Raw genomic sequence first — 18,228 nt, 5'->3', positions numbered from 1 at the left:
TGAAGCTATTTTAGCCAGCTCATCTCTCCATTCCTTAAAACTGACCTTTTCTCTTGACTTCCAATGCCTAAGTACTATCCTGCTCCCTGTTAAAAGGGCCAGTTTCACCCAAGAACACTTATGTGCAGACAAGTTAGCTTCTGTTGGTATGATGCCTAATACACATAGTGCTGGATCCTCCGTGAGTTCTGTTCCCAATATATTGTTGATACACCTAACAAATGTGACCAAATGTCCTGTACCATTTCACATTCATACAACATGTGGATCAATGTACCCCTCCCGTTGTCACACCTCCAACACTTGTCATCCTCCCTCAGTCCCAGCCTCGACATCTTTGCTGGTGTCCAGTAATTTCTATTTATTATCTTGAAATTAATTAGGCGTGTTTGCATGTCCCGGGCTGTGGAATACCACGATTGTATTGTCTTCCTCCAGCTATCCCCTTGAATAGTTGTTCCCAAATCTTTTTCCCAAGCCAGTTTGACACCCACATAATTTGGTAGTTGATATTCTCTAAACTTATTATAAAACCTGGATGTCCCTCCTTTAAGCTTCCAGCTCGATCGCCACAACTCCTGAATATCAGTGACAGGGGCAACATGTTTCTTCCTATCTGCTGTTGTTATGCAACTCCTAATTTGCAGAAATTTCCAGAAATCCTTCCGAGGTATGTCATATTTGGCCACCAGCTGCTCGAAGGAGAGTACGTGTTTCCCATCGAACAGGTCTTCCATTAGCATTACTCCTGCTCTCACCCAATTTTCCCACATGATAGACTTCTTATTAATTTTCCATGACTTATTATACCATATTGATGACCCCTTGGTATAATGGGGATTCGAGTTACAAATCTGATGAGCTCTTCTCCAACTATCTCTAGCAAATGCCAGCACAGGATTTCTATAAGGTATCTCCCCTCCTGTCTGAGTAAGAAAAGCCTGCATTGAGCAGGGTTCCACTAGCTCTTTTTCCATTGCTATCCATGCAGGAGCGCAGGCACCTGACATATTTGATTTAGACAATTGACTTAGTGAGAATGCATAATGATACCAATCTATCCTTGGACACCCAAGTCCCCCCTCCCCCACCGATGCATACAGTTTCTTCTTATTAAAAGAGGGTTTCTTGCCTGCCCATAGAAAACTACTTATGGCTCTGTTAAATCTAGCAAGAAGTGGGGGCGGAAACTCCAGAGGTAGCATATATGTTACATAATTCGTCTGTGGTACTATAATCACCTTTAAGATATTTATCCTACCTATCAGTGACAGACCCAATTTAGCCCAATTTAATAAGTGACTTTCAATTTTTTGGATAAGGGGCAGCAGATTCACATTCATTATGTTTTCCAATCCAGGCGTAATCATAATACCCAGATAAACCAGCCCGGTTGGAAGCCACTTAAATCGCCAGTTAGTTCGAATACTCGGGGGGCATAATTTAGACAAGGGCATGGCTTCGGATTTAGACCAATTGATCTTATAGCCCGATATACGCGAGAAAGAGCCGATCAATGACAGAACCTTTGGAACTGCAGTTTCTGGGTTATTTGATAACCACAAAACGTCATCCGCATACAAAGCAATTTGTGTTCTTTCTGTCCTGAAACTATGCCTTCGATATTGCTGTGACCCCTGATGGCTGCTGCTAGTGGCTCCAGGGCCAGGGCGAAGATCAGAGGGGACAGGGGGCAGCCCTGCCTGGTCCCACGTAAAAGATTAAAAGGAGTAGAAATATTCCCATTTGTGAGGACAGATGCTCTTGGACATCTATATAACAGCTTTACCCATTTAACATATGAACTACCAATCCCAAACCGTTCCAGTATTGCAAACAGATACTCCCACTCCACTCTATCATACGCTTTCTGCGCGTCCAGAGAGAAAGCCACCACAGGTTCTGCACTATTTCTTGTTTGCCATGTGAGATGCAGCAATCTACGTAAGTTATCTGCTGATGTCCGGCCATGGATAAATCCTACCTGATCTGGGTGGATCAGTGTTGGCAGGTACCTCTCTAGCCTCGTTGCTAAGATCTTGGCCAAGATCTTTTCATCCACGTTTATCAAGGACACTGGTCTATAACTCCCACACATTTGTGGGTCTTTACCCTTTTTATGAATCAGCGTTATTATTGCATCCCGCATACTTTCTGGTAGACTCCCTCTCTGGAACGCATCCTGAAATACGGTGAGAAGCCTTGGAACCAGCAGATCTGAGAACGTCTTATATAGATCTGTGGGGAATCCACAGATCTATCTATATATATATATATATATACATATATATATATATACATATATATATATATATATATATATATATATATATACATACTATACTCCTTCCCGGTTCCTCTCCTGTCATTCCTCCTGCGATCCAGTCCTGCTCCCCGTCCACCGTGTTCCTGTCAAAGACTGCTGTGAAAGAACCCACCGTCTCCTGGATCCTCTCCGTTCTTCCCGGCAGGTCTGGGAGCTCCTCCTTCCTCCCTGGCCGATTCCCTTCTCATCTCCAATACTCTGCTACCCGACCCAATTCCACTTCCTGGAGCCCTGACAGCCTCATTATTTACAATAAACATTTTATACCGTTCTTTGTCTCCTGAGTGTGTTCTGCATGTGGGCACAAACTTTCAAACACCTGAATTTAGACTAAGATTTTTAGTTTCGACTACAAAATTGCAAATGATCAAACGTACATAAAGGCATATGTTTTCAAGATACAAACTAAGAATGACTTTTCTTTAGAAATTTTATAAAAGAAATTCTGACTTTGTAAGATTGAAAATTTGTCAATTTCAAACACCAAAAATGTTTAAAAGCGTAGAAGCGTAGAAGCTTAAATCGTTATATTTTGAACAAAAAAAATGTGACTTTATGAGATCACAAGAAAATGCGAATATGAAACTAAGTTTATGACAAACTACATTTTAATGGGAAAAAAAACTTTTCTGACATAAAAGCCTAAAATCTATTGTTCAAAAACTGTACAAGGCTGTATTTTTACCTCCATTTTCTGTTAATAACATGCCTTTATAAAAGCATACATTTTCCAGATAAAGATACTAGGAAATTCATAAACGTTTTTTTTTTTATAAATATGCTGTATACATACAGGACTGTCTCAGAAAATTAGAATATTAGAATATATTATATATAAAGTTCTTTATTTTCTGTAATGCAATTAAAAAAAATGTCATACATTCTGGATTCATTATAAATCATCTGAAATATTGCAAGACTTTTATTATTTTAATATTGCTGATTATGGCTTACAGTTTAAGATTAAGATTCCCAGAATATTCTAATTTTTTGAGATAGGATATTTGAGTTTTCTTAAACTGTAAGCCATGATCAGCAATATTAAAATAATAAAAGGCTTGCAATATTTCAGTTGATTTGTAATGAATCCAGAATGTATGACATTGACACACTGGCAGATTTTTCTACTTATTTCAAGTGAAAATTTACTTGAAACAGGTGAAAATTGTCAAATAACAAGTTATTTTTCTGGTTATGACTCTTGTTTTAAGTGTAATGAGATTTTTTGACTAAAAATGAGACATTTTAACTAGAAATAAGACAAATATTCCTGGTAAGATTTTGAGTTTTTGCGGTGCAATGTGGTTTTTGTCTCCATGTGGCCCTACGACTGGCCACTTGTCCAGCACGTGCTCAGGAGTTTATGCTATAAAACCTTTTTTGTATTACATGTCTTAAGTGCAAAAAAACATGACATATCTTGGGCTGTTACCGTCTGAAAAGAAATAAAAGGTCCCAGGAAACAGAAGAATCTGTGGGTTTTTGTTATTAGCATTTTCATATATCGTTCCAAATGTTTGTGATTCCTGAGGACGGTGAAGACGGCGAGGAGAAGAACGGTCATGGAAGAGGAGAAAAGAAGACAGGAGGGAGAAGGCGTCAGCGAGCGATTTTCAGTTCAAGTTTATTCTTTTAGTGCAAATCATAGAAAACAGGTGAGTGAAGAGAAGCTCGTCACAGTTTCTTCATCAGCGAATGAGCGGTGGCTTCGCTGCAGGAATCAAACCCTCAGCTCAGAGTGAGACGGGTTCTAAATGACCCACACCTGTGTTGAGCCACGTAGGTGGGGGTCACGTAAAGAGAAATTTCAGAATTCTTGACATCAGAAACTTGCGTAATTTTAATTTGGAAAAAAAATTCAGGCTTTAAAAACTCAAAAATGTTGACAAATTTCTGGGGGAAAAATGGGAATTTCTGACTTTATAAACTTTTAAAATGTCCAAATTAAAATTCCCCTCCCACTGAGGTTTTAGAACCCCTACCCCGTGGACCTAAAGGTGTTTGAAACCCCTTGTAGCTCCTATAATGTAATCATTTCCTATAATGTAATAATTTCCTGAAAATGTAATAAAATTTGCACTTAATTCAATCGAAAATGTAATAAAATCCAATAATGTAATAACTTCACCAATAATGTAATACAATATCCTGACTGATATTGTAATAACATTTTTACCAATAATATAATACCTTATTACGTTATTGGGAATTTATTACATGGTACTCAAAGTCTGTAATTTAACCCAATAGTCATTCTGGTGTTTCAAATCCAGTGTATATAACATTATTAGATACTTAAAACACAAAATGTAGAACTCTGGACTGAAAATGAACATATATATTACCTTATTTGTAAAGTATTACATGATCAGTTTTGGAAAAAAAAAAAAAGAAAAAAAAGACCCACCTGAAAATGTAATAAATTCCGAATAATGTAATAAGGTATTATATTATCGGTAAAAATGTTATTACAATATCCGTCAGGATATTTTATTACATTATTGGTGAAGTTATTACATTATTAGATTTTATTACATTTTCAATTGAGTTAAGTGCACATTTTATTACATTTTCAGCCGTTATTACATTTTCAGGAAATTATTACATTATAGGGTGCTACAAGCTACGTAGGTGGGGGTCACGTAAAGAGAAACTTCAGAATTTTTTACATCAGAAACTTGTGTAATTTAAATTTTGAAAAAAAAATAAAATAAAATAAAATAAAATTTCAGGCTTTAAAAACTCAAAAATGTTGACAAATTTCTGGGGGGGAAATGGGAATTTCTGACTTTATAAACTTTTAAAATATCCAAATTAAAATTCTCCTCCCCTTCCCCTACCCCTACCCCGTGGACCTAAAGGTGTTTGAAACCCGCGGAGCCACCGGCCACTCCGCTGGTCTACAGCGCTGAAACCACTTCCACGTTCACCGCAGCCTCACCACATTCACCACTTACTGTAAGCTCATCCACATTCTCCTTGTGAAGATGTAAAAAGCTGCAAGACTAAAAAACGTTGCTGGAGTTCATGAAAACATTCAACACGCTTCTGCAGAAAGACAGAAAACGTCCACAAAGTTCAAGTTTCTTTTACAGTCTGGCGTGTGTTTCTGAGTCGTCCCTTCGTCTCCGAGTCCGGTTTGGACCGCCCGGTTTCACATCACACTCGGATCACACGTCCATATGGAAATGTCTGCTTGTTGTGTTAGACTTCACGTTACAGGTGAGACTAGTCCGTTAGTGCAGCTTTGAACCAAGCTTTGTGAAATGTGGACAGAAATGTGCTTATCCATCAACGCTGGATGGAGAACTCTCACATCATTTAAGTTTGGATCCCTTTAACTACTATTAGACACCTGAAGTCGCCTCGGATTAACGTGATTCTAGTTAAGAGCCCACCTCCCCCGAACATGAGGGGGCAGCGGTCGCACAGCTTTTACTTTCCAAAGACTTCCCTTTCCTGTCCTGTCCTGTCCTGTCCTGTCCTAGGAGAACCCTAGTGTGTGGCGTCGGCCCCGGCCCCGCCCAGCTGGTGCCAGTCCACCCAGTGCTGCCCCGGGACCAGCTGCTTCAGGGGGATGAAGGTCTCTCCCAGCAGCGTGTTGTCCCAGAAGGCTCCGTCGCCCAGAACCCGCAGGTGGATCACCCTCTGGTCCAGGTCCCCCCGGGGGATCCGCTCGTACACCAGCTGGAGGAGGAGGAGACACAGCAGCAGCAGGAGGAGGGGGTTAAGGGTTAAGGTTATAAGCCCGTCGGGCTTCATGATCTTTCCTGCACATTTTATCTTTGTTTTTTTTCTGTTCTTTTTTTTATGCTTGTATGTTTGTAAGTGCAAACAAATAAATAAATAAATAAATAAAAAAAATAAAGGGTTAAGGTTAACTCCAGCTCACATTCTATACAGGACTGTCTCAGAAAATTTGAATATTGTGATTTTCTGTAATGCAATTAAAAAAACTGTAAACCATAATCAGCAATATTAAAATAAAAAAAGGCTTCAATATTTCAGTTGATTTGTAATGAATCCAGAATGTATGACATTTTTGTTTTTTTAATTGTATTACAGAAAATAAAGAACTTTATCACAATATTCTAATTTTCTGAGACAGTCCTGTACATTATCAAAGGTATGTAATTATACAAAAACACAATACCGGTAATTAATATTATTACATAAACAATATTATGTTAAGTTGAGTGATTTTAATTATAGTTCAAGTTTTTGTAGTACTTTGTTATTGCACTTAATTGATTTGATTTTTGATTTATTTATTAAAAGAAACAACACTTCATGAGAAGTTTAAGAAAACAAAACAACAAAACAAAGAATTTAATTCTTTAAAACTTGCTATCTTGATTTACATGTGCCAAAAAAGGAGTAGGAAGAAGTGTAAACTTATTTAGTCCTACCCCCATTCACTGATCATTTAACCTGTATTTATAAATATTCACACACTGTACTCACAATGCTAAATAACAGTATTATTATTATTATTATTATTATATACTGTAATTATACTCACACACATACTTATACATGCATGAATACATACACATAGTTGAATATTTCTATATATTTGTACACACATGCCCATATAAATATTTATATAAATATACTTACTTACACTATACTGTATCTGCTCTATATCTATGTATATATCTACTTACACAATTGCTGTTGCAGTTTATTTAAAACCAAAAATAAAGTAGATAACGTGTTTAAAGTAAATGGTTTATAAATGATATATTTGATTATTTTGTTTCTTTTAGTAGGCCTACACTGTAGATGACACTCAGTATCACTTAGTACTATATCACTTTAAATATTAAGAGTAAATCAACCCCAGGCTCTTGTAGCTGAATTTGCTCCATTTCAGATTAAAAACCATAGATGGTAAAAACCTGCCAGGCTGACAGTAGGATGATGGAAACAACTCTGCTGCAACTGTGACCTTTGACCTTTGACCTGTTGCTTCTCTGTGCTTTTCTGCAAGTTTGTTAATCTGTTGTAGCTTCCATGGTCTAAATCACTGTGGATTACAATCTAACTACAACAAAAAGTTCTTACATCTAGTTTTACAAGTGTATTTGTAATGACAGGGAAGAACATGAAATAAGTTTATAGTGGGTGTGATCAATAATCAGTATTATTGGCAGTAATAGAGGAGGCTTGGGCCGGCCCTGGGGGGAAATGTCATGATGAGGAATCTCTGGGTGGTGTAGAAATAAAAGCTGATATATTTAAGACATGAGCTGCTAGTAAAGAGACGCACCATCTCGTTGTAGGTGGGGTTACACGTGCGGCGTGCTGCCTTGGTCTTCCTCTTGCTCATCTTCTGGGGGTCGGGGAGCAGGTACAGCTTCACGTACGGGTCCGGGTCCGTGCCGTCCTGCAGGGGCTGCTGCTCACAAACAAACACAAACTCCTCATCAATGCCAACAAACACAAGCAGTCTGGTTATTGATGAGACAAACAAACTATACAAATTATATAAAAACTCAAATCCAACGAGTTTGGGATGATATGGAACATTCCAGTGTGTGGCGGAGGGTTCTTCCCAGAGACGGAGCTGTCACCTCAGAACTGGCTCAACATAAAACTACAGCGTCTTTAGTAGGTGAAAACTTGACTGGTATTTGTGAACGTAGAGCCATAAGATCTGGAAAACTCATTGTTAACATAAAACCCACTGTTGTCTGCATGTAGACCAGGGGTCGGCTCTTTACCGCCGCCCTAGTGGCCCCTGGAGCTTTTTCAAAAATGTTTGAGCTTTTTTTTATTTTTTTATTCTTTTTTCTCATATTTTTTCTTCCTTTCTTCCTTTCCTTCTTGATCTTGACATTTTGAATTTTTTCAAGATATTTTGACTATTTCCTTGACATTTTGACTTTTTTCTCGACATTTACTTTTTTCTCGACATTTGATCTTTTTTCTCAACATTTCGACTTTTTTCTCGACATTTCGACTTTTTTCTCGAAGTGCATAACTAAAAAAAACTATCTTCTCCAAGTTATAACTAATACAGATACATGCAACATGTGTTGCCTTCATTCTTCGGCTCCAAACATATTAGTTTTTTGTGTTTTTGGTCCATGTGGCAGTCGGACTATAGTGGGCAGAGTGGCTTTTCCAAAAAAACACAACTATATACATTTTTACAGTTATACTGTCTGAAATGAAAACAGCAGTAGGAGGAATAAACATTAGGTTTCTCTCATGTAGAACTGATTGTGATTGAGGTTTGTGTGAGACTGACCAGTCCTCGGATGTGCATCACCATGATGAAGAGCTTGTCGTTCTTGTAGGAGATGGACAGTTTCACTTCCCCGAGTTCTTTCCCTGTAGCTGGAGACCATGAGATCTCTGCAACGCACAGAGGTGCACACACGTCACAAAACTACTAAACATTACATTACATACTGAACTGGCATGGCACACCAAGGAACATAAGGTGTCTATGGGCAGTGAATTATAAAAAGATCTCTGAATTTTTTATACAGCTAATAAAAACAGTTTCCAGAACAAATAATTAATTCGTCAATTTTCTACTTCATATTGCCAAAAAATTGCAAAAACCCCCCCCACAAAAACCTGACTACATAAATTAATACATTTGCAAGAAAAACACATTTTTGATTTCATAATCTTACAAATGTAAAGAAAATCAAACTGGGTGATTTTGCACATGAACCAGTTTAATTTCAGTTTTAGTTAACATGTAGGGGCTGCCTGTTCTAGCACAACAGTGGATTTCTGCCATTTAAGGGGAAAAAACAAGACCAACAGTAAAAGGGGGTAAAACTCTATTTTGAAAAGTATCACGCTTTAAGTCAAGAAACAGAAATAATTATATGATTTCATTATGTTGCAAGTTTGCAGAAAAAAGGAATTTCTGACATTAAAAATTAACAAAGGAGGGAAAAAATAAGAAAAAAAAAGTTTACTCAGTTGCCAGATTGTTTTGGGATTTTTTTCTCCAATCAAAGTTGCAAATTTGCCAAGGATAATAATAAGACATGATCATTTGCAAGAAATAAAATGTTTTAATAAACACAAATGTACATCCTTTTTTTGTTAAATGACAACAGTAAGGTGAAGGTTGTTCATGAACCTGCTGGTTTGGTGCTGGTTGTTCCTGTTCTCTCATCTCTGGGCAGGGGGTGGAAGAAGGTGTAGACCAGGTCACACTGAAACACACAAGCTCAAAGTCTCAAAAACGCTCATTTCTGAAAACTCCGGCCAAAGTGGAGATTTGCAAAAACTCTGTCTTCGCGTTTGCTTGTAAACGGAGGGAAACAGATATTTAGGCTTCAGAACGTCACATTATGAGACAGAAACGTCACCAGTGTCATGAGTGACACCTGTGTTTACAATTAGTTTGGCCACCGTCAATATTTTCTTGTATTTTACCTGTTTTATATTCTAAAGTCACACTTAAAAGTAACTCCACTTCTCTGTCACTCCAAACCAAAGACTCTTGTTCATCTTGGAAGTAACTGGAAGTTACTCGTGTCTTTTGTTGATGTTTTTTTCCAGGATTCTGATTGGCTAGCATGACTTTATCTTCTCGTTACACTGCCCCCTGTAGGTTTGGCTGCTCATAGCACCTTAACAGATATTTATGCAGGTTCCTGGAAATGATGGTATTTTTCAAAACGTAGAGGGGGAAATATCCGTTTTTGTAAATACCCGGCTCTGTGGAAACGTGGCCTAAATTAAGGGAGTTGAAATTCCGAACTTTGTACCTTATACAAGACGAATTCTAAGCAGTAGCGAGTGACTACGTTTACATGCAGTCAAAATTCAGGTTATTGCTAATATTCCAGTTACTGAAAGATTGGGAATATTCCGTTTACATGGTAATTAATCATTTGGGATCATTTGGATCAAACCAGCGACGCACGGAGAACGTCATGACGCAATTCCCATAATTTCCACTTCTTCTTCCTGTATCCAAATTCAAAACAAATGCTGCTTCGCACAACTTTTCTCTCTCCTTCTTGTAAATCTTCTATCCCGGTACTTTCTACCGTCTACAAATGCAGAAATGTTCATATCCTTCATTACATTTATGAAGTGATTAGTCTCCTCCTGGTCTTGTGTTTCTCCGTGTTTATAAGAACTTCCTGGACTCAAAAGACCAGGATTCCTTGTGAACAGAGCATGTGCAGAAAACAAATTCCTGTTCCGTTTGATGGGGATATTCCGTTTAGCGTTTACATGACCCAATGTTCAGGTTTTAAAAGGAGTAACCCAGGGGTCAATGGGGGCAAATTCGGGTTATTCTAAACGCAGTCAGTGTCTGTTGGCTGAACTCAGCCCCCCCCAGACTCACCTGAGCCACCTCCGGAGCAGCGTGGATGAGGTGCCACACGTAGCCGTTCAGCTCGTCCTTCCTCCGGTCGGCCGTGGCCTCGCCGCGGGAGCGACCAATCACGAAGCGGCTGGGGAAGCTGGGGCAAAGAGGGCGGCTTGATCACAACGTTGCTCCTCTTAGGACATCGGGGGTCTAAAACCACCACTGATGTTTGAACAGGAAGTGGCGGATAACCGCGGGTTACACTGCAAAAACTCGTAACTAGTTAAAATGTCAAATTTTTTGTAAAAAAAATCTCATTACACTTAAAACAAGAGTCATCACTGGAAAAAACAACAATTTCTTACCTGTTTCAAGTAAATTTTCACTTAAAATAAGTAGAAAAAAAATCTGCCAGTGGAACAAGATTGTTTTGCTTGCAATGATCAATATAAATCTTGTCCCACTGGCAGATTTTTCTACTTATTTCAAGTGAAAATCTACTTGAAACAGGTGAAAATTGTCAAATAGTAGTAGTAATAGTAGTGGTAGTAGTATTAGTAGTAATAGTAGTAGTAGTATTAGTAGTAGTAGTAGTAGTAGAGGTAGTAGTAGTGGTATTTTAGTAGTAATAGTAGTAGTAGTAGTATTAGTAGTAGTAGTAATAGTAGTAGTAGTAATAGTAGTAGTAGTAGTATTAGTAGTAGTAGTAATAGTAGTAGTAGTAATAGTAGTAGTAGTAGTATTAGTAGTAGTAGTAATAGTAGTACATGGTGCAGCATCCTCTGCTGGTGGCGAAGAGCATCTCTGAATGTAAAACACTGGATCCTGCACCGTGGGAGTGAGAGGGGCAGGGTAACGGCCCGGTGAGGCGGGGGAGAGATTTGTCCGTCAAGACTCCTCTCCCTGGCACTGCACCTTCTCAACCTTTCCCCGATCCCTGAACCTAACCTGGGACTTGCTGATTGGGCCGGAGCTTCGGGAGCTGCGTGCTGGCCTGCTGTCCCCGCCCCTGGTCATCCCGCTGCTGCTTCCACCTGCCTGCTGTGCTATTGACGTCCCCGACCCCCCAGTCTGGCCCTCGGCAGGAGGGTCCCCCCTTATGATTGATGAACCAGAGACTTGAAGGCAGACGGAAAATTACTGAGGCTGCCTGTTTTCAATATAATTGTTGATCCTATAATCTGCCCTTGACAGAGCGGTCTCAGGCCGATCGCTCCTGGTCACAATCTTCCTGGTGGAATGTAAACAAGGTGACTCTGCCCCCCACTACTAACCCTCCCCCTCTCCCACGAACACCTGTGGATCCGTGTCTCAGAACTGTACGAGCCGCCTGATAACATCAAGGACATTTGGCTGAGAGCAGCTCTGGGCGAAGGTTCACGGACTCATCGCTTCACAGACACTTACTGAAAAAAACACACACACTTCCCTCAACTTCAACGCCTTCCTTGGCTCCTCCCTCTTATCAGCCCCCCCCAACAGTCTCCGGGTTTCGAGCGCCACGACGGCGATCACTTGGATGTACTGTGTAGGGAACCCCCCCACATCCCACACCCACACACCCACATGCAAGTCTCGTGATGTCTGTTTGTTCTGTGTGCTGCTGAAGTGTTTTTTTTAAAACTTGATACTGTGAATTGTATGATATTCAGTGTGAAGATGTATTTTTTTCTCCTCCCCCCCCTATCCCAGTGTTACCCTTTGGAAAACAGGCGCACAATACCATCGTGCCGCTGCCGGTGTATCCGAAGTCCAAAACAGTTTTCTAAGCTGACCTAATAAACCTGACTCTGATTCCTGATTCTGAATAGTAGTAGTAGTAATAGTAGTAGCAGTAGTGGTAGTAGCGGTAGCAGGAGCAGTAGTAGTGGTAGTAGTAGTAGTAGTAGTGGTAGTAGTATTAGTAGTAATAGTAGCAGTAGTGGTAGAACCCTCCAGCCATGCGTTGTGTGTGTTTCCCGGTGCGTCTCCGTCCCCGTGTGGGTCCTGTACCTCGGCAGCTTAGACGAGGGGAAGATAAGTCTCAGTTTGCTGTGAAACTCCTGGAACTCTTCAAACGTCCTCTGGACCAGCTGCACCTCCTGGCCGTCCCGCTCCACCTTGATGACGAAGGCCTGCGACACACACACACACACAAATACATTTCCATCCCCTGATGAGCTGCTGAGCTGATGACCAGAGCCTCTAGGTTGGGTTGTGTGTTTGCCTAATTGTGTGACTGTTGCCACGGTAACTCACGTAGCCCTTGCTGGGGTTGCGGATGTGCCTGCAGATGTACAGGTTCCTGATGGGGCCGTCACTCTTGGCCGTGTGGACCCGAGGAGCGAAGGACAGCGTGGGCCGCTCCTCCGTGGAGGCGAACTTCATCTGAGCCAGGTTGTGGATGAAGAAGTTCAGCTTGGTGGCCACGCTGCCCAGACTGGACTCAATCAGCCTGCCGGGAACACACCGTTTAATCACTATTTACATGGAAAAGCAGGACTGATCATGAACACTGCATGGTTGCCCTTAAATGAAATATTCTTAACTTTACAGTTGTATGGAATTGTAATTGATTGCTGTAAAATTCTGCTCTTTTTTCAATTCAATTTTATTTATATAGCGTCTGTTACAACAGAAGTTGTCTCTAAGATCTTTCCAGAGACAAGACATGACCCCCAAGCAATTATTACGTAAACAATGGCAGAGAAAAGCCTTAAGCCAAGAAACCTGGACCATAAGGGGGTAGAAACCTGGACCAGGACCTGGATCATAAGGAGAAACCTGGACCAGGACCTGGACCATAAGGGGGTAGAAACCTGGACCAGGACCTGGATCATAAGGGGGTAGAAACCTGGACCAGGACCTGGATCATAAGGAGAAACCTGGACCAGGACCTGGATCATAAGGAGAAACCTGGACCAGGCTGTAACTGGGGCAGATGGGGGTAGACGGGTGGAGCAGATCACCTGGTGAAGTACATGGTGGCGTCGGCCTCAGACTCGTGCGGCCTCAGGGCGTCGTAGACGTACTTGAGGTCGTCCAGGTCAGACAGCTCAGGAATCCCACAGGACAACATCTGGACACACACACAGACACACACGGACGTCAGACCACACCTTCCTGGGTGTGTGTGTGTGTGTGTGTGTGTGTGTGTGTGTGTGTGTGTGTGTGTGTGTGTGTGTGTGTGTGTGTGTGTGTGTGTGTGTGTGTGTGTGTGTGTGTGTGTGTGTGTGTGGTACCAGGCCCAGCAGGTTGAGGAACAGGTGTGCGTGTTTCCGGATCATGTTGTACGCCTCACAGCACAGATCCACAAAGTCGTGGAAGCGGCTGGACGGCTTGTCTCCTCCGTTGATGACGTAGGCCATGTCGGAGGTGAAGGCGAACGGAGCGCGGTCCCTGCGGGACAGGAATCACACCGTCACAGGAATCACACCGTCACGGTCTGAGCTGAGAGTGAAGCAGTGAGTGTGGAGCAGCAAGTGTGAAGCGGCGAGGGTGAAGTAGCGAGTGTGAAGCGGCGAGTGTGAAGCAGCCAGGGCGAGCCGGGCGAGCTGGCCGCCGCCTCACCGTTTGATGTTTCCGAACATCTGCGCGTGGCCCAGGAACTTCCCGAAGTCGATGTGGAACATGTGGCCACTGGTCTTCAGCATGATGTTGTCGTTGTGGCGGTCGCAGATTCCCAGGACGTAGGTGGCCACGCAGCAGCCGGCGCACGAGTAGATGAAGTTCTCCACGGCCTGGGGGGAGAACACGACAGTCGTCTGATCGGTGACCGTCACAACCAACACCCACCCGTACTTAAGTCCATGCTAGCTACTTTAGCTTGGAGCTCAGCTGCTGATGTTCCTGATGTCACTACTGAAGGAACATCCCCAACACGTGCTGCCGGAGCTGAGAGCAACAGAGCTCCAGCAGAGCTCCAGCAGAGCTCCAGCAGAGCTCCAGCAGAGCTCCAGCACCAACTCTTTAAGTTGAGACATGATATAGGTGTGTACCGATTTTCGTGCATGTACGTCAAACCGTATTGTGGGGCTTGAGGCACAAAGTTTTCTAGGGGTGACTTTTGGAGCACATTTAGATGGGCAAAAAGGCCCTCATTTCGTCAGAAGGAATAATAATAATAAGAAGAATTAAAGCTGCAAGCAGCGATGAACGGGCCCTCGCACTCACGGCCACCGCCCCCCATAAGCATATCAGACATGACACCACCCACGACTTCCTATGTCAAACCATTCAAAAGTTATAGCAGGAAATAGGGACAACCAATCAGAAGAAGGGGCGGGGCTAATACAGGCCAATCAAGGTCAAGGACTCAATACAGAGTCTGATGACACCACCCATGACTCTCTATGTCAAACCATTCAAAAGTTATAGCAGAAAATAGGGACAACCAATCAGAAGAAGGGGCGGGGCTAATTTTCACCAATTATGGTCAAGGACTCAATACCGAGTCCGATGACACCACCCACGACTCTTTATGTCAAACTATTCAAATGTTATGGCAGAGAAAAGTATTCTAGGGGGCGCTGTTGAGCCGTTAGGCCACGCCCATTAATGCAAACCATGAAATATCAAATTTATCACCAGGCCTGGCTTGCATGTAAAATTTGGTGACTTTTGGGGAACTATCAAATATGGACCAATCAGATGAAGGGGGGGCGTGCTTTTTGGTGTCTAGCGTCGCCACGGTAACACTTTTGAAAGAGAAAAGTAACGCGCGTAGTCACAGGATGGAGACGCATATTTTGATGTATAACAGACCTGGGTGCACGTTACGGTTCGGGCCGTATTAACTGCCGAAGGAATGGCATAAATTGCGCCAAAATTACGCGATTAATTCAAAATGTTCAAAATGGCCGACATCCTGTTCGGTTTCGGCCATGGCGCCAAGAGACTTTTCCCTCCTTTCGTCAGAAAAATAATAAGAATAATTAAAGCTGCAAGCAGCGATGAACGGGCCCTCGCACTCATGGCCACCACCCCCCCATAAGCATATCAGAAATGACACCAACCACGACTTCCTATGTCAAACCATTCAAAAGTTATAGCATAAAAAAGGGAGAACCAATCAGAAGAAGGGGCGGGGCTAATTTTCACCAATTATGGTCAAGGACTCAATACAGATGACACCACCCACAAGTCTTTATGTCAAACCATTCAAAAGTTATGGTAAAGAAAGGTTTTCTAGGGGGCGCTGTTGAGTCATTTTGCCACGCCCATTAATGCAAACCATGAAATATCAAATTTATCGCCAGGCCTGGCTTGCATGCAAAATTTGGTGACTTTTGGGGAACGGACCAATCAGATGAAGGGAGGATGCGCTTTTTGGCGTCTAGCGTCGCCACGGTAACACTTTTGAAAGAGAAAAGTAATGCGCGTAGTCGCAGGATGGAGACGCATATTTTGATGTATAACACACCTGGGTGCACGTTACGGTTCGGGCCGTATTAACTGTCGAAGGAATGGCATAAATTGCGCCAAAATTACACGATTAATTCAAAATTTTCAAAATGGCCGACTCTCTGTTCGGTTTCAGCCATGGCGCCAAGAGACTTTTCTTTAAGGCACGTTTAGGGGGGCAAAAAGGCCCTCCTTTCGTCAGAAAAATAATACGAAGAATAATTCCTACAGATACAATAGGGCCTTAGCACTGTAAGTGCTCGGGCCCTAATAACCACAATCATATTCTGTAACAATGCACCTTTCAATAATTATAACTACCTCATACTGCTGCACCTTTCACTTTGAAATTGTATATATGATAATAAGAGCCGTCATTTGTCTATTTACTGTACACAGTGAGCGAAAATAACCAAGTCAAATTCCATGTCTTGTTTTGACCTGACTTAAACATGATTGTTCTTCTTCTGAAAACAGGAGCCTTGGTTTTACCTTGTCGTACTGCTCATCGGTGGGGTTGTGCTTCTGCAGCCAGTCCGCCAGAGTCCGGTCTTTGAACGAGCCCGTGACTCCATGTTCCACCTGGATCTTCCTCAGAGTGTCGGCCTGAGGAATCATCTCCACCATACCTGTGGACAGGTACCACACAAGCTGTCACGGCCGTCCTGCAGGGACACGCCGTCCTGCAGGGACACGCCGTCCTGCAGGGACACGCCTGTCCTGCAGGGACACGCCTGTCCTGCAGGGACACGCCTGTCCTGCAGGGACACGGCCGTCCTGCAGGGACACGCCTGTCCAGAGAGGCCCCCGTTTACACGTAGCAAAAACGCTGGTGTTTTCATGCGTTTTGGCCGTTGGTTTACACGAAAACGAAGCTCAAAGTCTCCAAAAACCATCACTTCTGAAAATCCGGCCAAAGTGGAGATTCGCAAAAACTCCGTCTTCACGTTTGCTTGTAAACGGAGGGAAACTGAGATTTAGGCTTCTGAACGTCACATTATGAGACAGAAACGTCACCAGCGTCATGAGCGCGACCTGTGTTTACAATTTGTTTGGCCACCGTCAATATTTTCTTGTATTTTACCTGTTTTATATTCTAACATCACACTTAAAAGTAACTCCACTTCTCTGTCACTCCAAACCAAAGACTCTGGTTCATCTTGGAAGTAACTGGAAGTTACTCGTGTCATTTGTTGATGTTTTTTCCCAGGATTCTGATTGGCTAGCATGACTTTATCTTCTCGTTACACTGCCCCCTGTAGGTTTGGCTGCTCATAGCACCTTAACAGCGGATTTATGCGTAAACAAGGGTATTTTTCAAAATGTAGAGGGGGAAATATCCGTTTTTGTAAATACCCGGCTATGTGGAAACGTGACCAGAGACACCCCTGCCCATCACCCCCCGCCAGAGACGTTTTATTGTAAACTCTACCCCCCACTACGGTTGTGTTTCCTGTATCTGTGTCACATGGGTTTCCCCACTGCCCCGCCCCTTTAGGAGACTAACAGCAGGTCCTGAGTCTATTGAGTCCTATAGGAAAAGTGAACGTGAGCACAGATTATTACCAATTCCTTCGCCCCATAGTAACCTAAGTAAATATGGGACCCATTTTTCAAAAGACACAAACCTTCTGAACATTCTGACACCAAAATGGCAATTTTCAGACCGACAGATTAGGAGAAAATGAACTTTGTTTGAGACCTGTCTCTGTCTGAGCAACACACTCTCGTGAGATTTGGCTCTCATAGCTAATAATATAATATAATAATATAATAATACATAGCTCTGCTCAGAGTCGTCGGTCACTGCAGAACTGCCAAAGTCGTTTTCACATCAGATAAACTTTAAAACTAAAATAAAACTTGCTTCTTTGCTTAATAATATTGTTTTTGTTATTATTGAAGTCTTTTTGGAAGGGAAAAAAAGAATATTAGACTGATCCGATGATCTTGTACTGGGTTGATATCAGAAATAAAGGTAGCAGATAAAAAAAAAGAGCGGGAAAATAAGGCGCAAATATTAAAGTTGTACTGTATCTGGTTCACAACACTTCCAAAACGATGTGGGGAGAGGGGCGCCCACTTAGGAGACAGGAAGTGGATACCGTTTCATACCAGTGGCAGGAACGGTAATGCGTGATCTTCTGTATAGAGGATCTTTGACCCCGCCCCCTCCCCCCCTGCCCGTCTCACCCCGCCCTCGTCCTGTGGAGAAGCACTT

The 18,228-nt window shown here is 42.2% G+C and overlaps 1 protein-coding gene across 1 annotated transcript in view; it reads right to left on the bottom strand.

Moving 5' to 3' along the window:
* Positions 1 to 4,811: 4,811 nt before the first annotated feature.
* pik3c2b (phosphatidylinositol-4-phosphate 3-kinase, catalytic subunit type 2 beta) overlaps positions 4,812 to 18,228 on the bottom strand; it is a 66,824-nt gene continuing 53,407 nt past the window's right edge. Inside the window, 12 exon segments of the mRNA XM_061728089.1 lie at positions 4,812 to 6,013; positions 7,599 to 7,727; positions 8,583 to 8,689; positions 9,438 to 9,513; positions 10,662 to 10,779; positions 12,618 to 12,739; positions 12,864 to 13,059; positions 13,574 to 13,683; positions 13,847 to 14,003; positions 14,175 to 14,344; positions 16,500 to 16,636; positions 18,201 to 18,228. The exon segment at positions 18,201 to 18,228 is cut by the window's right edge and continues 102 nt beyond it. Coding sequence (XP_061584073.1) covers positions 5,822 to 6,013; positions 7,599 to 7,727; positions 8,583 to 8,689; positions 9,438 to 9,513; positions 10,662 to 10,779; positions 12,618 to 12,739; positions 12,864 to 13,059; positions 13,574 to 13,683; positions 13,847 to 14,003; positions 14,175 to 14,344; positions 16,500 to 16,636; positions 18,201 to 18,228 — 1,542 coding nt within the window. The 3' untranslated portion in view covers positions 4,812 to 5,821.

Source organism: Cololabis saira, chromosome 8 (assembly GCF_033807715.1).
Source record: "Cololabis saira isolate AMF1-May2022 chromosome 8, fColSai1.1, whole genome shotgun sequence".
NCBI lineage: Eukaryota > Metazoa > Chordata > Actinopteri > Beloniformes > Belonidae > Cololabis > Cololabis saira.
The sequence above is the reverse complement of the archived record's forward strand: the minus strand, read 5'-3'. Positions and strand labels throughout refer to the sequence as shown.